This window comes from Melanerpes formicivorus, unplaced genomic scaffold, assembly GCF_026170545.1.
Source record: "Melanerpes formicivorus ecotype bairdi unplaced genomic scaffold, bMelFor1.0.p_v2 SCAF_10, whole genome shotgun sequence".
NCBI classification, from domain to species: domain Eukaryota; kingdom Metazoa; phylum Chordata; class Aves; order Piciformes; family Picidae; genus Melanerpes; species Melanerpes formicivorus.
In genome coordinates this window covers 791624-814882 of record NW_027142362.1, presented here as the reverse complement: position 1 = coordinate 814882, position 23259 = coordinate 791624, and the positions used below count along the sequence as shown (strand labels likewise).

General features: G+C 44.6%; 1 protein-coding gene across 4 annotated transcripts in view; it reads right to left on the bottom strand.

Moving 5' to 3' along the window:
* ADAMTS17 (ADAM metallopeptidase with thrombospondin type 1 motif 17) overlaps window positions 1-23259 on the bottom strand; it is a 187410-nt gene that overhangs the window by 92601 nt on the left and 71550 nt on the right. For all 4 annotated transcript variants that reach the window (XM_068143316.1, XM_068143312.1, XM_068143313.1 and 1 more), the window contains one exon: window positions 14180-14285. In XM_068143316.1, the coding sequence (XP_067999417.1) occupies window positions 14180-14285 (106 nt within the window). The remainder of the gene's footprint in view (window positions 1-14179; window positions 14286-23259) is intronic.

Here is a 23259-nt window from a genome sequence, read left to right as displayed (position 1 = left end):
AAATTCTTCTCCTTTTCCACTTCCTATTGGGCTTTCATGAATGGCTGAGAAGGGAGTCCCATCTCTGTAGTCCATCCAATCTCAAGCACAAAGGAAGATCCTGGTGTGGAAGGAGGTTGTGCAGCTGACAGCCAAGAAATCAAACATGGCCATTGAAGGCAAATGAATACAGGTCATTACGCAGAGAACAGACATCAACAGATCTCAGCAGCTACTGACTTGGGCTGGATTTGGACCAGCAACCTAGAAGAGGGAGACAGTGTATCACATACTCAAGCCTGTGAGCCATCTAGTCCCAAATCAAGTTCAATGTAAGGAATGTTTATTAATGCTTGAAACTGAAGCTGCATCACTGGAAAGATGCCTACTTCTGAACTGGTTCAACATGTTCAACATTTTAATATAAAATGCTCATATCTTGCAAGTTTTGAGGTTTCCAACCAGTTGAGAATAAAGACATAACTGAGGCAGAAGTAAATGGGGCTGCTCATGAGAGCCAGAGTTATAATGGAAACTGTAGTGCAAAAGGAGGACAGTAAGTTTAAGAGTGTGACTTAGCAAGGTGATGCAAAGCAAGCAAAGGGAGGCAGAGAAGGCAGAGACAGCCAGAGAGGTCAGAAGGGAGTCCGAGTGAGACTTGGATGGAGGGCAAGCTAACAAATGCTGGGTAAATTCTAAAGGGAGCTGAGCTGGGGAGGAGGCAATGAAACAGCTTGTGTAACCCTCTTACAAAAACAACAGCCACGAAGCCTCTTGGCTTAATGGGAAACAGGCTTCTTCACCTTGTGATTTTCAACCATGTGAACAGTTGCTTAAATGTAATGTGGCTCTTTCAGAAGCTGTCAGGAGATGTGATGAAGAGAGGGAGATGACTCTACTGAAAGCATCTGAGGTAACCCAAGATTGTTGTTGTGTGTATAAGGCCACCTAGAACAGGGTGCTCAGGATGGGTGCTGAGCCATTGAGGGTTTTTTATCAGAAGAGGCAACATTTAAAGGGAGTCATGACTACTGGACTCTTGTTTTCATAACCAAGTTTATGTCACTCTCCACTAATGAAGTAACCAGATATTTTATATGGCTATCTGCTCATCAAACAGCCAGGAAGTCAACAACAGCGAGTGAGAACACGTGAACGCCTATGGTGCATAACTGGGGAAAGCTGTGGTTTATTCAGCTGCACGACAGATCCAGCCCTTTATGATATGGTTTTCATTTAAAAAGAATTAGTTCTTTTGCCATGGAATCTGGGAAGCAGCACTATGAGCTTGTGCCACAAGGGACAGATAGCACATGAGAGCTGGACATGGCAGGAACAGGCAGCGTGGCCTTTTACTTGCTCAAATACTCCATCCAAAACCTTGCTGCCCTTGTGGCCCTACATCCCTGTAGCAGAGCTGGCCAAACCCCTCCAACAGTGACTGTCCTTTTATATGGTTTGACTGAAGCTAGACCAAGGCCATGAAGAGCAGGGTGAAGTACCCTGTAATCTCCCCAGCAATACTATTACACACTCTCACTGTTGACAGCTTCTTCCAGTGGACACTTGCTCATGCAGTTCTCTCAGAGGAGCCCTTATCCCTCTTTAGCTGACTCACAGCAGGGATGGCACTACCCAATGTATTCCAAGATGTTTGGTAAGATGAAGGAATCCAGCTGCAATGCAGCTGAAGATTTACTGTTCCAGTAGTCAGCCTCCACAGCATCTAACTTGTAGGATGTCATCCCAGCAGAGCAACCTTTTCCCAAACAGGCTTCACAGTGTTTCTGGTAAGAATCAGCAGGCTCTGAGGCTGCAGGGGGCCTCATGGCAGAAAAAGGAGTGCTCCACCAAACACTAGCCATAGAAGAAGCTGAGGTTGATCAACATACCTCAGGAATGTACCCTTCTTCCTTCTGATCTTAATGCTCACTCCTTTCCAAGTCCCATGTAGCATCTCATACAAATCTTTAAACATGAGAGCTGCCAACTGCAGACACTCCAGCAGTGTGCACTCAGTTGGAACTGCGATTACACCATGGTGTAAACCACTCAGTACCAACTCCTGCCTGTTTCGAATCCTGTCTCTCTGAAAGAAGACTTCTAAAGGTGCAAAGGTACAACTCTGAGTTATCATAGGTGAGTGTGAAATGGCTGAAACAGCCCACTCCCCACTACTGCATAAGGGCTCAAAAGTGGCCACAGTAGTCCAGCCTGATCTTGCTGATGCAGCAAGGACTCCCCTGAGCCTATGAAGACAATGGAGATGTGGAAAAGACTCATGCAATGAATCCGGTCACACAATCACTGCCCAATATTACATGGGAATGACTGCCCAAGGCTAGAAATGCTCTTTCTTTGCTCTCACCTGCCCCAAACAGGATCAGGAGAATCATTCCATGATTCTATGATCAGGAGCCCAGCCACACTTATTCTTGTAGCAACAATTTTACTATCTTTGGTCTTGATCTGAGTGCAAAATGGCTTCCATTCCAGCCTTTCTCTTTTTGGCCATGTGGGACTTAACATCACACAGCACACAGATCCCTGGCCCATTCTCATCCCTAGAGCACTACCCCATCCCTACAGCAGTGATCCAACCAGATGCTCAGCACTTAACCCATCTGCACGCTTTGATACTTGCCAACAGCATGCAGAGGCAACAGGATTCTTACACAACCACGTCAGGAAGAGTGGAGGATTGTTCTAACAGTCCAATCCCTGTTGGAGCTGTGAACCCAGATATACCAAAAACACACTGTAAAAAATGTGTCAGTGACTTTTCACTGGGAATCCCTTTCCTCAAGCTGTCAATGAAGAGAGACTGGCTACTTGTCATGATCACAGCTGAGCTGTTACCCTAAAGCAAGAATACAGTTATGTGAGGGCCAAAGGAAAACATCCCCATGAAAATGCATGCATTAAGCTGTTTCCTTGTCTCCAAAAGATTTGATCTGCTTTTTGGACATTAAAAAATGCTCCCTCTCTCTCTCACTTGCTCAGGCTGGTTTCAGAAAACAGAGAAGCAGCACAGTGACTATGAATGAAACAGTGGTGGGATGAGAAAGACTGCTCATTTCTGTCTCTCTTCTGGTGAGCAGAGGCTGCTGTGTTCCATCTGTAACTCCTTGTATGCAGAAAGCACCCTGGTGCATCGCAGCAGTAACGTGCTGAAGGGTAACAAGCTGTTTGCTTTCAGCACTGCCTGAAGTGGGTGAGAATTTTCTGAGACCTCAGAAAATGTGACATGCATTTCCTCAGAGGATGAAAAGGGAATATAAATTGTAGGGTGGAAGAAAGACAAAACCCTGGGATAGCTGGGTGGGATTTCCCACTCACCAGGGAAGAGACAAAAGCTCAGTGAGAAGGGCTGATGGGTCTGTCACTAAGTGTTAGCAACCCAAGGGGAAGCTCTTGCATGCCATCACTAGGGTCCACTTTCCCAAAACTCCTGTGAAACCAGTGAAAACCTCCAGTCAACTCCATTAATGAATGGACACAACATGAGACACCCTGAAAAAAAATACAAAGAGAAAGGAGAGATGGTGGAGCATATATGCAAGGTATGTGCAACACAAGTAACCAGAAACATCCCACACTCTACCCCATCAGGAAGCCACCCACTGCTGAGCACTGGGGAATGTGGGACAGCCTGTAGGGAATGTTCTGCAGGAGTCAGGAACACTAGCTCCCTTCCCTACACTGGGAGATGAATTCTCCATTCCTGGAGGTGGGAAAGAGGAGATGGCCAAGGTGCGAAGTAACTGGAATAGACGTAATTTTACCAGCACCGAGTCTTCTGAAGTTCCCAGATAAGCCAGTGGCATGATTTATGGTGCCCAGTCCTTTTGATGGAAAGAAGCATTTCCTTTTATTCTTCTTTCTTGGTCTACACTGCCAGTCACTGTGGGCTTGCAAATTCAGTGCAAGAAGAAACTTGCACTGACCCTCTTATAGTGAGGCACCAAAAAGAGAGGTGACTGCAGTGGACAGTCACGAACCTGTGAGCTCTCTTCTGCTTTCAAGGAGGAGAATAAAAGATGTGCCCAGGAAATACAGGATCCAGTTCTACCAGCTGAAGTTATAATGCAGCAAGGAATCAGTCTGCAGCGGCTCTGCTGAAGACATTTGCTCTAAGGACATGGCATTTTCAGTGCTATCTTCGTCACAGCCACCTCCACCGCTCAGGAGCGTTCCTCATCCTCACGGAAACTTTGTTTCCGGTATTGATCCTCCAAAATAGCAGCTCCCTAAACTCTTGGGATTTTTCATAATGGTGCAGCTGGGAAAATAATTCATAATCCCAGAACCATCTGGCCTTGGCTGTTCATAAATTGTTTTAAAAGCTCAGCATGCTCTCTCACTTAGTCTCACTCATTTGATCAGCATGGAGTGACTTGATATCAAACAGGAACGCTGCAAATTATGGCTTGGTATCAAAGCAATTGGGAAATGATATGTTCAGACCGATGCTGAAGTGGAATTCTTCGGGTAGTCAGCATGCCTGGGTGCCTACAAGCCTCACAGCTTTCATACTGCCTTAAGAATGCCACATGAAGCAAGTAAAAAGCCATTTCAAGAGAGACATTCCTGCTTTGAGTAACTTTGGCTGGAACATGTTAATGTGAGGACAAATGACAGAAGGACAAAAGGTCTGTTATCTTCCTAAGAAGGCACCGCGTTAGAGGAGCTTTAGCTGGCACGGGGTGCAGCAGGCACGTCCTTTAACTGAGGACAGTTTTCAGGAGACTGTGGAGGAGTTTTTCTGAGGTACTCCTGTTTGTTGCACACAGAGGTGCGGCCTGCAGTGACACATTGGGCAGACCTGGTAAGGTCACTTCAACAAACACGGTAAGAATTTCAGGAGGAGCTGCAGGTAAGGATTGGAGCACTTCAGGTAGAAAAAGAAAACGAGAATACTTTCTCTCAACATTTTTTGGTTGAATAGACAGAAGCCTCAGGACCATATCTGAATTTGTACTGAAACAGTATCAGTCACCGAGTGAAATAATGGAGAAACAGATAAAACAAATCACCAATGGAGAGAATGAGACTTACAACGAGCAGCTGGGAGTTGATGCTTGAGCACCGAAGCAGAGAAGCAGAGGATAAAGTCATTACTATAATGCTCCTGTAGGAAAACCCAGCTTGCCACAGTACTTTAAAACTACTACACCCAGGTGGTCTGCATCTTAATCAAAACCTGACCACTGGTGACCATGGTAGCTCATGATGGATACTAGGGAAGAGTTCTGCCAGTTTGGGCTAAATCTATCCCATGTTATGTAGCAAGCAGCTTTACTTGAGATAAAGGAGGCACCAGACAGGAAAGAATTTATCCATTCAAAGGTGCTAGCGGTTGTGTTTTCAAGAGGAAGAAAGGAAGCTGTGCTTTTCCTTTGAAGGAAAGATACTTTTCCTGAGTAAAAAGACTTCCTAAACTAAGCAGAAAACTGTTTCTAGGAGAATTTCTTTATCCTGTCTAGTTTTAATGCATAAGTATTTAAAATGCTTCATTAGAGATCTGCCATTTCATCAGCTTTCCTCTCTGGGCTGATGCCAACAAATGGCAGGGTGGGAGGAAGGGAGTCCAGCTGGCAACAGGTGAAAGAGACAGGCAGGCTTTGGACCATCACTGTCAGGTGAGGAGCAGCTACCAGAGCATGGATATCAGACATTTCTGAAAGCTCAAACTGTCCCATATGTGATAAGACCTGGCATTCAAAATGAATGTCTCAGTGGGCTCTGGAGCAGAGAAAGAAAGCATCGTATAAAACATTCCTTCTTAAGGCTCAAAACCATAGCTAATTAGAGCCCAGGAAGAAGGAAACTTTTCAAGCAATTGAGAACAAAACATTATGATCAGACTCCGTTTGTTTTGATTTGTTTTACCTAAACAAGAACAAAAGCAGAAAACTACAGATTATTATTCTTCCCTTGTTTGGAAACTGGAGTTCAAGTACAGACAGAGATGACAAAATTCCCTGCTGGGTTGGATCCAGGAATGAAGAGGCCCAGCATTGATGTGGGGAGGATTTTGCAAATGGAAAGGGATCAGTGAGAACAAAGAAGGCCTGTTTATTTAGTGTCTCTTTTTGTGAATTTTATCCCCCAACCCAACTGTTGGCCAACAGGCAGCCAACCTTGTTCCACTACAGCGCAGCCTTCCACTGACATAATGGTAAAGGGAATCAACAGTTTGAGAGCAAACATTTCCCCTGGCACTGCTGCTGCTGAGTTACCCGCAAAGGCTTTTCCAAGTGACAGTCTGGGATTTATCACCTTCCCCAGCTCTACAATCATTTTCACCTGGAACCTGTTGAACTCAGCAGGCCAGCAGACAGCATGGGTTACAGGCTATTGGAACCCAACTGCTAGTGAAAAAGTAAATATTTCAGCCAGATTGCTGCCCTTGTATAAAAACAAATGCTTACTGGCTAAATGGCACTTGCAAACCTAATATTTCCTGTGTTGGTGTGTAGAGTAGAGGTTGCACAATAGGGACTTGTACTGTCCCTATGTTCTGGGTCACTGGGTGCACCAGGCTGCTGCCAGCAAAGCCAATGAAGTATGAAACCAGAACCCATGTAGCAGGAAGCATAGGTACGATCTGCCAAATCATTACAGCCCAGCTATTTAACATGGCCTTGGCTTACTCAGCAGAACAAGCCTTCAGAAAGGCAGGCATAGCTGGTAAAGCCACAAAGCTATTGATTAAATGAAAACTGTGTTGTCTGGGAGTTTCTAAATGGCTGCCATTTGCCTCTTTGGTGCAGTTCTATTACGTTCAGTAAAGCTGTACAAGATGCTCAAAACCAAAGGAATGAGAAGGATTGCAAGAGAATGTTGCTTCACTAGGGATTACACAGAGATCCTTCACAAAGCATAGAGTAAACCCATAGAAACTCTTGCCCAGAAGCACACTAATGCTTGTCACAAGAGTCCAGAAAGGAGTGGGAGGTAGACATTCCCATGCCCAGTTCCACTGTGGTTACATTCCAGTACTGTAAATAAACCACCAAACTTGGAAGAGACAAGGATGAGAAAAGATATGCACAACAGAGGGAAGGTACCCCCCAGCACACTAAGATTAGCAGATTTAGCAGCCACACCTTTAGGGAACTTGTAGTTTTTACATAAAATGAAAAGATCCCAACCCAAACCAGGCCTATTATCCAGAGTCTGGCACACGATACTACTCAGACCTCTCAATTTCCCCTTCTTGATCTTCTTTTCCTGTGTGTGCTTTTCTGGATGTGCTTTCTTTTCTCTGGGATATCCTACTATCACTGTTGAATCAGCTGGCCCAGACAAGGTCAACACAACAGGGATATTCTACTTCTGAGATTCAAATGAACTTGCTCAGGTATCATGACCCGTATTAGGTTGGGCAAACACCTTCTGTTTAGTGGTGCTCCATCACTAAGTCTTCCTCAGGTCAAGCAATCCATGCTGCAGAAGTCCCCACCAATTTTTTCATTTAAGTATGTTTAGATCTCTGCTTCCGTTTGACTGCCTCAGGACACTCTTTTCAGAAGGCTATTATCAAGACACTGAGATCAAACTGTTTTGGTATGTCACAAATTTGGGGTTTTTAAATCTAAACCAGAGCCCTCAGTATGCTACCAGAAGTGGAAGAAGCAATTTCTGGAATTTTAGGCTATACCTAGCTCTCTCTCAAAACCAAAATATATTAGTGCATAATTGCTTGGAGTAGCTCATACCGATTCTGAGGTAGGAACACACAGGATGAAATCGGCCTTGCCTCGTTGTGTCCTTTTGGAGCTATACAGAGAAGGGCAACTTAACTGTGAAAATGTGCTTGCAATTATCTGTGGAGGAAGAACGAAACCTGGGAGGAGGGGGAAAAGGAAAGGGAGCCTGGGAACAGAAAGAGACATTCCACAACAGATTTACAACACAAATGGCAGAAAATAAAATTAGCAGCTCCAGGGTGGGTACGGACTGTTGCCAGCATTTTTGGCCAGCCTCGGGGTATGTCTACACGGCAGTCAGGCACTCCCAGTAAGCCTGGGACTGCAATATGCTGGAACAGCATCATGCTCTTCTGAGATCTAAAATGGAGAGTGCTGGCACTAGTAGAATGGAGCTGTCTGAATCAAAATATCCCAGCTGCTAGGGAAGTCCTAGTGCAGCAGCACAGTTTACTAGTACCTGAGCTTCCTAGAGTAAAGCTTGCATGGGATTGTCACTGGCTCCAGTACTTGGGATCCAATCTACCTTGATTTTCAACCCCTACAATGCAGACATGAGAGTTCCAGCACATTGTCTTTTACAGCATGGTCACACAGGGTTTTACAAAGGCAAAGAGGGAACTGTGTCAGCTCTCCACCACAAGACAGAATCTACATCCCAACTGCCAGCAACGCCAGTGGAGAGGTCTGTCCAGCCACAAGACAGATCCTGTCAGCCACAGGCTGCATACCTGAGCCATCATATAAATGGATACTACCCTAGAGGCTAACAAGATGGGCACCTCTTTTTAACCTCTCTGGTAAAACATTCATGCACACAAGTGAGTAAGTTGCCTGTGGGCATGTGTTAAACTCAAGCCTTTACCTACATGCTGAAATACTACCCTGTGCATACAAGTTTGCCTTCATTTGCAGGACACAGAGACTAGAGTTCAAATTGAAGTTGTCCAGATAACCCGGAAACGGAGACTTGGGTGCTTCTACACATTTGATTCTGCAACTTGGCAATGCTGATTTTAACGCCTTCTGGGAGATGAGAAGTAATCTGGGGACAGATTGCTTCCTGGGAATTAATTGATGTATTTTTGCAATAGCAATGAAGAAAAACATTCCACAGGAACTCAGGTCAGGCACAACCTGCCTGATAAATGTGGGACCAAGTCACGCTTCTGCTACACTTCAAAAAGCAGTTTAAAGGTCTGCCTCCTTTTCTGTGACTGACCTCACTGTCAGCACCGTAACACTCAAGGATCCTACTGGTAGCTTTGCTCATACTTCTAAACCCCAACTCTTTACAAATGTTATGAGGAAAACCTTGCATTTGCCATCATTACAGTGCAGATGGTCAAAAGAGCAACACAGAGCAGGAAAAGAGCTCAGATGCAAGGATTTTTTTGTTGTTGTTGTTGAAGATAGGGTTAAACTTCCAAGTCAGCCAAGATAGAAACTACACTCAGCTGCCTGCATGAGTAGAGCCCTGCATTCAAGGCTAGACTAGGGTCAGCTGCTCCAAAAACACAGAGAGGGTTGGGGTTTTGTTTTCAAAACACCTTCTCAGCTCCCACATCCTGCACCAAAATGTTATAATCCCAAGACAAAAGACAAAATTCGTCTCAAAGGTGCCTCTGTTTTCATATTGTTTCCAGAACCACTCCCTTTGCACTACCACCGCGATCTGCCTGGCTGGCTCTGCTGCTGCCAGCACTGCTGACTGGAATCACAAACCAGGCCACTTAAGAAAAACAAAACACTTTTCTATCAGCACATACAAGCCCTGCAGCACTACCTGGCTGCTCAGATCTATGTCCCACTTATGGTGGTGGTCCTCAGCTTCCACATGACACACTTCATTTTAAAAATGCATTACGACCAAGTCTCTATAGATTGTCAGGTGAGGGAGAAGGGGGCTGTTCATTTCCTGTTTAGGTCTTGGGAATTAAGCTTCTGTGCCTGCATCACACTGACCTGGCTTTGCCAGAATAAGTTGTCATGGAGCATTATTCTGTACCTTTTTGATCTGCTCAAGACACATTCCCCTTCAGCCCACAATATTTTCACATTCTGCCTAACAACCATTTGCATGCCAGAATCTTCCTTCTGAGTGCTCATCAGAGAAGTAAATTCCTTCACAAATCTGTTAGCATACATATCAGGCCACTAAGGGAACATCCAGAGTGTGCTTTTCTCTTACCTGCAACACCACTATTGGTTGAGACACTCCACAAAGACTATACTTAATTATGCAGCCTAAAGTAATTTTAACCAAGCCATGTACATCAATATTAACATCCAAGGCAAATAATACCTGCTAGTTCTAAACTCTTCTCTTGTCTGATTCCAAATCCAGAGCTGCTTGGTTTATGCACTGTAAGCTTTATACCTTTGGACTTGTTTTCGCCCTCATCTGTTTCAGCTTCCAGTTTGAGGCCATACATTTTCAGACTGTTGGCAATAGACTGCATCTCACTTACTGTCAGCTGATTTTGATTCACTTTCTTAAGGCCATCTGACACGGCATGGCTTCCAGCCATACCACCTCCAGCTATTCTCTCACCAGCTAAGCAGTGCCAGGTTCTGCTAGCTCATGAATGGGAATCTCCCCTCCTCACCCAAGCCTGCCCCCATCCCACAAGAGGAAAGCTGAGGCTGTTGAAAGAAATAGGAATGGCAACAAAGCTGGCATTGTTGTCCTGAAAAACCACTGGCTACAGCCCACCCACTTCATGGAGGATACAAGGATGAATCCCAGCTTTTGTTTCAGAGGCTCCTTCGCCGCCTCTCTGGAGAACGACTTGAAAACAGCAACAACGTCACTGCTGTAGGCAAGAAGAGAACTGGGGATGGGGAAGTGGCACTAGTTTGTAACAAGTCACAGTTGTTCAGGGTGGTCTTTGGGGTTTAAATCTCAGACCAACTTTATACTGGTGCAGATCTTAGTGGAGTGTAGCACCACTCAGGATCCCGTTGCCAATGGTAGGGCGTCTTCCAGCTCTTACTTATGGAGTTGCCCTGCTAGACTGAGGAAAGATGAGAGTAAGAAAATGTTCAGCATAGACTTTAGGGGCCACTCTGATCTCTGTGTCTTCCCTTTTCTGTGGGTCAGAACACAGTACTCCACTCAACTATCCTGCGATAAAAAACAACTAACTGTGGTTACATTAAAGTGTGTTATTTTAAAAGCCATACCCTACTAACCAAGCTGAATGAAAGCAAGAGGCTTGCTGAGGGTCCTGTTTTGCCTGCTAATGAGTTGATTATTTGTAGCCATATCACACACTCAGTGGTCTCTACCCTGCCTGTTTCCTTTTTGTAACAGCAAAATTCTTCTCTTGGGCTCTCAGCAGGAAAAATTGTATCTAAATACAATGTGTCCATGGACCTAAGATTATCACTCCAGCTGTGAAGGCATAAATACAACAGATAAAAGTCACCTTGTCATCAAGCAACAAAAACTCTACAGGTTAAACCTAAAGACGAACTTTTACAGGATCTATAAGCATCACCCTACTGGACCTATTAACGATGTCTCCATGTTTCCACAGGGCAGCTGTCTGTAATAGTGGTTTTTTGCAGTGAGTCCAAATGACATTAGTGGCAGATCAGGAACCTGACACATCAATTAGTAATCCATTCACTTTTTCCAAAGTCTACATCAGAAACTGCCTGTGAATGCCAAACTGGCCTTGTGATCTCCACAGATGTTTGTTACTCTTAGGGCAAGAAGTAATAAATCTCAGCTTTCCTACACCCATGAGGAGATCAGCCTTCAACAAAGCTCACAGCTATGGCTCTCCACAATTTACATTTTTGCCAACATGGATATATGTTTTGACTGGATTTCTTTTTTTGTTAAGAAACTTGCACCTAGTTTTTCATGGGTTTATTTTTTTTTCAACCTGAAACTCATGACAGCTTCTTTATCTTCATCTCTGCAATGGGTTTCCTCACACTTCACTTAAAACCCAGAGGTTTGTCGGTAGAGGCCGCAAACAATCCTTCTGTTTGCACAAGACACACTGACACAGGACTGCTCAGAGCATCCTCTTGCAGTTCAAAACCAGAAGAATTAGGAGAGACCTAACACCTAGTAAGGTAATCAAAAAGCCTCCCTCTGACCTCAAGGGCTGACTGTGAAATAAGCAATTAGGCCACTGGTGGATGACCTTACAGAGGAATGACTTTGACGCTCAGGTTGGGTAGTGAGACAGAGATGCCATTTCTTCCCTTCTGTTTTCATTTGGCACACTGGGGGTTCAGAATGCAACGCTTATGGCTAGGCCTAAGCAAGGAAAGAGGGGATAGAAGGGCTGAAGGACTTGCTCCAGTATGTGAGAGAGAAATGCAACTCATTGTCTAACAGGCCCCCAAACATCCTCAAACCAGGATTCTCTGGCAACAGAATCCTGCCAGCGGCTTCTCTAACCTAACCCAACTGGCTGCTTCAGTTGCAGCCTTCTTGGCTCATGCACCTCCTGAGAGCCACATTCCCTAGACATCTTAGGTCCCTGGCTTTTACAGACCCTCCACATTCCTACAGCACTCAAGTTCTCTTCCCAGACTCCCTTTCCTGATCCTGTTCTAGTCTCCTGAGTCAAGTGTCTCAAGAGACAAGTCTGTGAGAAAATGCAGTCTCTTCTGTCATTTCTTCGTCTTCACCTGTAATCTTCACATGCTCCATCTCTCCCCACAAGGATCTATGAGTCACTTGAGGCAGGAGATTCTCTGCACAACACCACACTCATTGTCCAAATCCTCCAAGATACTGAACCCAAGCCACCCTCTGTCAGCTTCTTTAGACATCTCATACTCACCTCCCAAGAGTTCTCCAAGATGGAGGCAAAGAAAGCAAGCCAACAGAGAGGACATGATTTTACCACCAAAACTGCACTTGGAAAAGAAAATGGAGTTTGCAGCTCTCTGCACAGATGGAGAGTCGTATCCCAAAGCATTACATCCTCTCTTTACACTGTGGACTTTTTGTAAGGCATTATTAGAAGGAAGTTTGACAGCTCTACTGAGAAACTTGGCAAACACCAGGGCAGGCCAGTCCTACTCTTTTACACAGCTGGATTTTCTAGAGCTCAAGTATTTTTCCCTCTTGCTCTTGGCCCATCCAAAGATGAGTGCTGAATTTCCCTTAGCATTACCCACAGGTTAATTTGTTATTAAGTTTAGGCTCAGTTTAACATCTTGGCATGTAATTTAAATAAAACAAAACCAAATGTCCTTCATTTCTGCTGAAACCACCCTTGGTTTGGCTCAGCTTCTTTGGTGTCACTGGAGGGTGAACAGGAGATTCATTTTCATCTTCTCAGTTTTGGTAGTAACCTAAACATCCCCTATGCAACTTTGAAACGTGTTGCCATAAAATAATTATTTGTTATGGAATGAGATTGGCCAGAATTTGAACATGACACATCAGCTCGACTGAGCTGTCAAAGATTTGTTGCTGTAGGAAAGGAAGATACAGCAGACACATGAATTACACACATCTTACTAAAGGAGCAGTGGTGGGATTTCCCACCTGCCATCCAGAGAGGCTGAAGGAAGGAGTACTTGAAAGTCCCATAGGTACAGCCCTTGCCCCTTGTTCCTTGTCTAATTCTGTAACTTACACAGTCTAACTGTGACACAGTGCAACCAGAGTGATGTCAATGAAAAGGGCAAAATGCCTGTAAGTATTATGAGTAAGCACATGCTACACTTAGACTGGAAAGCTGGGAGCATGGTTGCTGACCTTTGGGTTAACTCACTACCTGCACTAAGACCATGCAGCTGACTGACTCAGCCGAGTCAGCATTGTTTTCTTCTGTCCCTGGGATATTTACAGGTAGTTTTAAAAAGTTTTCAGTCACCTGCAGAATGTACCTAGGAAGCTCATTCTGCAAATTTCTGACTAGGAATGATCCTGTTCTTTGCTATTGTTTTTTCCATTCAGCATTCAGTGTGACTTAGTTAGCTGTAAGAGAGCAATTTGTTTCTGCTGATCAAATAATGCTGCTTAAGGGCACTTCCAAAATACTGATGTTGACAATTTCAGCCACAGTAGATTACTTCACATGCAGAGGTGATACTATTACCATGGTGTTTAACTATTCAAATCTCTGACATAGACACCTGAACTTCAGAGGCTATTTAACAGGTTCAAAGATTTTGAAGTTGATGCCTTTTTTGTGGGCTTATTCTGCAGTGTAAACAAAAGCAGAATTTGTCCCTAACTACCATCAATCATTGAAGAGAGCGAGGCCTCTTTGTTCTACTCAGAATCAAAACATAAAGTGGAAAACAGGGGAAGATCAAATAGAAAGATTTATGTGAGCTGAAATGAATATTTACATAAGCCTGCTAGAAATAAGTCATTTATCCATTTTCTGATTTATGACATGGTAACAAAAATGCCACACTAGCTATTTCACATGTATGGCTTTTGATGAAAGTGTGTTACAGTGGCATAAGTAAAGAAAAGGAGAAGGACAAATTCTTACTTGTGCCCAAGTTCATGTGCAATTGTGAATGCCAGATTGAGACCGTTGTCTTCAGCAAGAACACACTTTCTCTTGGCACTGCAGACACCGCCCAGGTAAGCAATTCCTGCAACAAACAGAGAGAACGGTCCCATCAGGATCAGTGAAACAGCTCATTCACTCCAAATGCACAGCAGTAACTCAACAAAAATGATAAAAAACGTAGCTAGTACAGAAAATATGAGAGCAGTTTGCACACAGAATCAGCTGAGCATTTTGTCTACTGTCCCAGTGAAGAACCAGTCTAGGATGCTGTCGGACAGGAAACAAGTTAAGCACACCAAACTTCACTGCCATAATTGGAAAAGGTACTTCACTGTCTCAAAAATGTTTTTTCCTGATTCAAGAATTCATCTCAGTTTGTCTGTTAATGCCTTCTACTACAGTGTCAGAAGGTGTAACAAAGCAGCCTTAGTAAGCAGTTAAACGGGGTTCAGATTTTTGGAATAAAGTTGGGGAGAAGAAATAAAACAGTGCTGCCCAGGGAGGTGCTGGAGCAACCAGCCCTGGAGGTGTTCAGAGGGGACTGGACGTGGCACTTGGTGCCATGCTTTAGTCATGAGGTCTGCGGTGACAGGGTGGACTCGATGATCTTTGAGGTCTCTTCCAACCTTGGTGACTCTCTGAGTACAATCAGAGGCTCACTAAAAGCTCTTTCGCTTGCCTTTATCTTCATACTTTAAGAAATCTGGAGTGGCAGAGTCAGAAGCGCTGGCAAACTCCTGATGCTGAGTCACAGTGCCAACGGCGGTGGCACAAGTCTTCTCTGACTCAGTGGAATTTAGCATTTGATCCTGTGGACAGTTGTACTGCGCTCCCTAGGCCTGTTTGTGTGGGCATCACACATGGCTGAAGTCTGGAATTCTTGGGAATGTTGTGATGGCATCACAAGCACCACACAGGCCAATTTGCTGATGAGATTTTGTTTCATCTGCTGCCTAGAGACCACAGGTAAACCATAGGAAGCCATGCACAAAGGTTAAAGAGGATGTCTCTATTTATCCAAGTTCTCCACTGCTAAATGGGCACCTCTCAAGAGCCACACAAACTGTCAGAGTGTGCAAGTAATAGAAGATTTGCAGATAGCACACTGCATCCTAAGTGCTGAGTTCTTCCCTCCACGTCACACATCCTGCAGCCGGGCTGGAAGAACAGCAAGTGTGAAAACCTTCCACAAATCCAGTATCAAAGAAAGGTCAAGCAGGAGCATCAGCAGTAGAGAGAAAGGAAAGCCAATTACTATTTTTACTATTACCAAGTGTGAGGGTTTTTTCCTTTCTCTCATGAGAAATTGCATAATTATGTTCCATCACTTCCGTGCTTGGGTTTGGACACACAAAGCTATCTGCACTTCCACAGCAAACTTCAGGACACAGGCAACTGTGTAAACTCAGATTTATCCAAAAAGTTGTCATACATAAACAGTTTGCAGCTGTTGGCCTTTCTGCCAGCTAATGAGCCCTCTGCTAGCAGTATCTGTAAGAGGAACGGTTACATTTATCCTACCAGCTCAACTAGGCATTAGGATATTACATGCTTGCCACAGTGATAGCCAAAGCTGGAAGTTCTGATGTGTGGGTTCACACTTCCTCCTGTTTGAAACATCCAGGGCTTGCTCCTGAGGGCTGTGGAATATTCACTCAGCAAGTGGTTTGTGCAGGTACTCCAGCTTTCAACTCTCTAATGTCTTGTTTTCATTGCACTCCTAATACTTTAATCTCCCTTTTTTGCCAGCCACCTTTGCACACAGAACTTTAACTTGATTAAAATTTGGCCAGCTTTCCTCTTCTCAGTGTATTTGCTGTTGGGAAGGGAGCCAAACTTGAAGTCCTGAAGTCTGCTTGGCACAGAGGGAGACTCGCTGCATATCCACATGCACAAGGCAAACCTCCCCTTCGCCACCATTGCTAGCTTTGTGTTGGAGCTGATGTTTGTCTCCCACTACTTTCTCCTCCCACTATTTTCAATTTCTGCAGCTCACACGTTGCCATCAGTTACACTCCTGTTGCCTCTCTTACCATCCTACATTAGTAAAACCAGGAAACCCTAGAAGTGATTCATGCTCTGCCTTTCTGTTCAATGTCAATGATGTATTTGACAGAGATGCCCAGCCTGTATTTACACATCAAGTCAGTCACCAAGGGAATCTTTCAGTGATTATGGCACTTAAAAATGAAAAATACTTTTCCTTCCTACAAAGCCTACATATGAAAGGTTCCAAAATTTAAAAAGCATTAAAGTACCACCCATTAAACTGCTTCCAAGATAGGTAATAACACAATCCCTGTTCTACAGCTGAATAAACAGAGGGCCCAAGAAATCAGCAGCATCCAGGTGAAAGAGAACAGTATCCATCTAAGGACCCTTTCTGGCACGTACAACACAGGCAGGCTCAGGTCCTGTCCCACTGAGCCTCCAGTTCCACACTTGGTGTACTGGGATCACCCAAAAGAAGCTACCAGGGTGAGCTGCTCCTGCATTGCATGAGAATGCACTAATTCAGAGGCAGATGTGCAATGTTAGTGGCACAGATCAGTTTTGCTTAAAGCTGGCTAGTCATCTTGATGCCAGCAGTAATCTTGCAGTAACAGCATGCTTTTCATCAGAGCTTAATATCCATGGATGGAAACTGTTTTCCTGAGCAGTAATTTTCATTGTCACTCTCATTAATGAGATCCACACTGGAAACACTAGTCTCATTATGAATCACTAGTACAGGAATCACAGTATGACCATCCAATGGACAAGAGAAGCTGCAGTCAGGCATGAAAACAAGTTAACAGCCACACCAAGAGCTGCACTCAGTGCAAGGCACAATATTTTGAGCTCAGGTATTTATGTAGCAAGAGCTTCCAATGCCATGGACCATCCAATGGAATGGGCTCCTAGCCACTGCAAGTCAGTCACAACCTATTTCAAACAGACCTTTAGCCTGAAAGGGAATGTGAGATATAAAATAAGCCAAATCTCTATGTGCCTGAGAAAGAACCTACACCGAAAATAGGGACACCGTTTTCCCTCTGTTCTTACTCAAAGGACAGGCTTGTGAAGGGCCTGGAGCACATGACCTATGAGGAGCACCTGAAGGAGCTGGGGTTGTTCAGTCTGGAGAAGAGGAGGCTGAGAGGAGACCTCATCACTCTCTACAGCTAGCAGAATGGAGGCTGGAGCAAGGAGGGAGCCACCCTCTTCTTGATAACAAGCAACAAAACGAGAGGAAATGGTTACAAGTTGCATCAAGGGAGGTTTAGGCTGGTTATTGGGAAGCATTTCTTTACTGAAAGGGTTCTCAAACATTGGAATGGTCTGCCCAGGGCAGTAGTGGAGTTCCCACCCCTGGGAGCATTCAAGCAGTGTGTGGAGTTGGTTCTTAAGGGCATGGTTTAGTGTCGACCCTTCAGTGCTGGGTTGGACTGGATGATGAGACTAGTTGCAAATGTGCCCATCATCACTGAATCCTCTTCTTACTTTGCAGAATCTACCTTAGCCTGCATTTCAACATGGCCTCTCTAAGACTCTGTTGCTTGCCTCCAAACCAGCATGACCTGCAGAGATGGAGCTTGCTTTCCCATAACTTAGTGTACTCCGTGGTGGGACACCTTCCCTACACGACTGAACATTGTCCTGTAGTGCCCAATAAAACTCTCCTTCCTTGTAACTGTGAAAACACTGCCACTTCCAGTACACATAACTGCTGCCAGGATCCCAAAAGCCCTGAAAGAAAAATAAATCTCTGAAACCCAAAGCATGGTTACTTTCAGAATCTCTTGATTTTCAATACATGCACCATGAAGACTAACAAAATCTCTCTTCTCTGATGTTCACAACACGAGCTGTGATGTTTCTAGAGCTGATAATGTGGTAATCCTCAGAACACAAGGTCCTAATAGCACCAATGATTGAAACACACAATGTTGCCCTAATTTGCAAACAGATGAGCTGACATCTAGCTGCTGTTTGTCCATGCAAGCTGCCCCACTCTGCACCTTTCTGAGAGAAAGGACTCTCTGAAGCTAGACCTCTTCATGTCTGGAAACCTGCAAAGAAGGCAGGAGTCTGCAAATCATTGGAGCTTAAAGGAGTGCTTTTGTGACCTGCTTTTTCCTTTGTGTTTAATTATCCCACAAGACAGCAATTAATGGAGCATGTGGAACCCCTTCCCCAGTGTGGCCAACTCTCAAATTTAACTTTCCATCTTTCTCTGGGACTTTTACATGTCTTGGGAAACCTCTAGTGATTTTCTAAGTTGAACGAATTAATTGTTTATCTGCTCCTTCAGTAACCTGCCCACACACAGACATTCTGCTGATGTCAGGAGCCTTATTCTAATGCTTCTTGCATTGGATTTACACTGTGCCAATTCACTGATCTAAGCAGAGCCTCTCCCATTGTACAAGAGGCTGTCCAGACAGTTGAAATGCCCTAGTGACCAAGATCTCTCATGACTTTAGGTATAATGATCCTCACTCAAGCTCTACAGATACCAAATACACAGAGATGAAGCAAGCTGACACGTTCCAACACCTGTTTGGCCTAGAAGTGGCTTTGACCAAGGCCTACAGAATCATGCCAGCCAGCCAGGCCGCATTATGCCAGCAAAGAGCAGGCAACCTTTGGAAACCCTCAGAGGCATGGGCATCCAATGCTATTCAAGAGGAATTTGTGATCCCAAGCATAACTATTCACCACACAGCCCAGACCTGAGGAGAGGTGTGGCATTCACAGAAATGCAAGGAAAGCAGGAAACAAGTAGACTGGTTAGCCTCACAGTACAGGTATCCGAAGGAATATCACTGATCTTGCCTTGGAGCAAGGGAATGCATCAAAAGACCACCTGAAGTTCTTTCTAGCCCTAATTTTCTCAGCTTTTATGATAAATGACTGGGATCTAAGACCTCGTCAAAGAAGGAGATAAAAAGGAATACCCTGTTCCTTCGACATCTGCTCTTTGTTCAGCGTGACATCCTCTGCACTGTTAACGTGGCTCCTCCCTTTCAGCAAACCACTGCTGCCCTAGATGACAGCACATTAATAAATCCTCTCTATCTCTGACACGAGGAGTGGCTTAATTAACTGGAGCAGAGGAAGCAGGGTATCATCTGCATGTTTACTCTACTTTGATATGCTAACAGCCACATTCCAGAGAGCTTCTCCCGCACACTCCCAGTAGACAGAAGCCTGGGCTGCTGCTGAATGTTGATCTCAAACAGGCAAAAACACAGTTCCTTTCTGCATTCCTGTTTCTCTAGATAAATATGAGGTTTGGGGTATTTAGTCCAAATCAAACCACCATTCCTGAATGCAGATTCTCAAACCCTGTTGACAGACATCATGACACAGTGGTGAAACTTTCCATGCTGGTGCACACACATGGAAATAGACAGGCTTACTGACTCAAAGTGAGATCTATTACAACAGCTGTACCCCTGTTCAGAAGAAAGGCCTGGGAAGGGCCTGAAAGGAAGCCTCCTGAACCTGAGACTCCAGCTGGGGAGGGACTGATGGACTGGATGATTCAACACAGTGCTGCAAAATATGTAGAAGCTTGGCAAAATTTAAATGTAGTGAACAAGGACAGATAGGAAGAGATTACTGAATGAGAAGAGATGGGAACAGCAGTGTAGCAAATGGAGATAATATGGGTTTTCCAGAAGTCTTCAGAAAACACAACTTTGATCTCATAAGCAGCAGGGAGTCACTTCTGGGGGAGGCAGGGGTCAAGGAGGGCAGGAGATAAGATCAGAGGAGAAGATGAGCTCTCTGAAAACTTCTGTGTACTTACTGATGGAGAAAACTGCATCTATAGCCCTGAGTCATATGTCTCTATCATGAGAGACTGATTTGAGGAAAGGCAGGAGCTAGACTGCAACAAGGCCTGATGAGGACAGGGAAGAATTTAGGGAGGGAGACTGTGCCTTAGTATGGGCAAAAAGAATGGCACTTGGCATAAGGTAAGGACAGCTGCTAGAACTGGTAGAGAAACAAGCAGTGGAAATCAGTGGCATACAAACTACTGAAAAGGAGACAGGAAGAGGGGACAAAGCCGTTCAAAGGTATCTTACACCAGAAAGGAATGAGAGCCAGCAGAAGTCAGGAGAGATCTGATGCTTTTGAAAGACTACAGGAACATGTGATTGCAAACTCAATGAAAACATCAACAACCAACAGCTGTGAAACCAAACTGTCAATCAGGATTTGGATTCTGGCCCTTGAAAGTCACCTCTACCAGGGGCTCAAAGGCTTTTGGATTTGAATACCTCCTTTAAGGGGATTTAGACTGCAAAGAGGAACCTGCTGGTTGTTTCTACAAACTGTTGAAGAATTGAGCAGGATCTTTCCTTCCCACATGCATACAAATATTGGCATGATGGCAAAAGGCAGCCTACCAAGATAATGAGAAAGCTAAGGAACAGATTCAGGCTTTGTGCAGCTGTGTGAACGACTGTCCTTCACTCCAGTGGCTGAAGCAGACAGACACAAGATAAAAATTAATCAACACCCCTCACCTGCTGGATGGCTTGACAAGAGAGCTCCACAGGTTCCTTCTCTGAACAGCCTTCATGAATCTCCCCCTTCACTCTCTCAGACATTATCGAAACCAAAAACTGTCTCAGCATGTCAGTATTTTCATTTTGACCTGTCCTAATTGATGGAATAGTCTTGAACTCAAGAATTGCTTCATTGTCTCCTAAGAGGCATCCTGTGTGAAATAACTAACTCCCTAAAAGAAAAGCCAAACACCACCCAAGACCAACAACTCTGCCATCAGAAAGGAAGGTGCTTGAGGCATACTATGCCCCATGCTCATCATTATGTCACATGCCTATGTCAGTCCTGAGAACTGGATAGGTTCCCATTTAAGGTTATAATCTTGCAGGAAATGGAAAAAGAACTCTGGCACTGCCTGCAATAGCTGCAGCTTTGCAAACTGTGCAGGGATCCAAAACCAGCCTTGGGGCTATTTTCATTTTGCCATTAAAAATGAGCTCTGTGACTTCCAATTTTGAATTTGTCAGTCTGTCCTTGCAACTCATCTGAACTATCTGCTTCAATACAGGGCCTGAGCTCATAAAGAATCAAGAAGAATGAAGAAAAAGGTCAAATCAAACCTTTCAATGAGAGTGCTACACAAAGAAGAACATGGCATTCAGCAGCCGGGATCCTGGAGCCCCCAAGTTCCTCAGCATCTCCCTTCCAGAATGACGAGAGGAGGGCAGACTTGGCAATAAATCAGAGAAAATATTTGGAGTCTCTGCAGCAAATAGCATCTGCTTTAAGAGCTAACAGTCAGGGGCCAGCACTCGGTGCCAGGTTTTCTTTCTGGTCACTGTAAACAATAAGAAACTCATGAAGCTCTTCAAATAATTAAAAGATTCTTTTACCAGTTTCAAGAGCTTCACCGAGCCATGGGCATCTCAGCCTGTCCTGATGTTGGCTGGGGCTGGGTTCATGAGCAGCAATCAGTCCTGCAATCCTTAAACAACTTTCAGCAACGGATCAGAACAATGTGTCAGTGTCTGGAGAGTTTCAGCACAGTCTCCTCGACAGGAGGGTTTGGGAGGTGGCTGAACACCTGTCCTGCTGATGAATGGCATTCTTCCACGGCTCTCAATTAAATTCTTCCCATGTTCTTTAAGAATGACTAAGCAAATGTTACTCTCAGAAGGTGAGTGGATCTGTACTTCTGAAAGATGTTACTCTTTGGACTTTGAGGCGCTGTATGCGTGTCAAGTTGTTCTCTTGGCAAAATCAGAGCAGCTCAGGCGACTTGCAGAGCAGGCCAGCAGCATGGGATGATTCACAGTCATCAAACTTTGAACAGATGCTTTTCCAAATTGCTTCTGTGATACTTCTCAAGTGCAGCTCCTGCATCCTGAGGGCTGTCTAAGCTCCTGGCTTCACTTTGTCAAGCTGCCAGCCAACACACACTGATAAACTTATTTAGCAGTGCTTATTCAGCCCTTCTACGTTAATTCTTTGCTGAGTGCTGATTTATCCTCCCAGCTTGCCTTGAGAGAACTGACAAACCTGGACTTTGTGCCTGATAAGGTTGATAGGGCTGAGCCAGAACTCGGGCTGAAAAGCTTTTATTGTGCAAAAGAATGAAGCTGGTCCCTAATACCTCAGCACTAGCTACTACCTCTGCTGCCAGGAGCAGGGAGTGAAAATGATCCTTCCACGTCAGCAGGCAGGAAGAGGAGACCAAAGCAGTGCCACAGCTCTGCTGCTCTCCTCAGACAGTACCACCACACATTCGCTCTGGCAGAGTGTGATTGTATAGAGAAAGGGGAGATGACAATAAAAACAACAACCCTAAACTTACTGCAAAATCAATGGCTTGATTTCCTGCACATCCACACTTCCACGTGGGGGCTCTGGTGTAAATGGAGGTTAAACAGCTTTTCCTTCAGTGACAGCACCAAAGGGAGAGGGTCTTCTCTACTTAACTTCCTAATTTTCTGAAAACTTCAAAAGGCCTGATATTTCTGAGAGCTATACCCTCAAATTTGACTAAAATGGGCCAAAAAATAAAAAAACAACCTCCCCCAAAACCCCAAAAGATTAGAAAGCTGTTAGGGAAATATTGTAGTTAGGGTAGAGAGATATTTATATCGTCACTGGAGATGTCCTGAATCTGCCTTCTTTAGTACTTCTTTCTCTAAATTACTCAAAATACAACATCACTTGTAACATGAGCTAAAGAGAAATTTTCACTAAGAGAAGTCCAACATGAGCTTTTCTCACACTGAATGAAAAGAAATCTCTCATGTTCAAACTCGAGCTTCTGTGAAAGAAAACACAAAATTGGATGAATACCGCTGAGCTCCCTGCGATGACTGACAGCAGCCAGAAGAGTCACTGCTGCCTCACAGACACAAGTCAAGGCACAGCCCCACTCCTGGGGCCTTTTAGTCTGAATTCAGACATGACAGCAGGTGAGGCTCACAGGAGAGCTGCACCTGGAGGCAGCGTGGAAGGAGCGCACCGTCGGTGTCCTGCAGAAGCCAGTGGTACATTTTCATGCCCTTGTATTCACATGA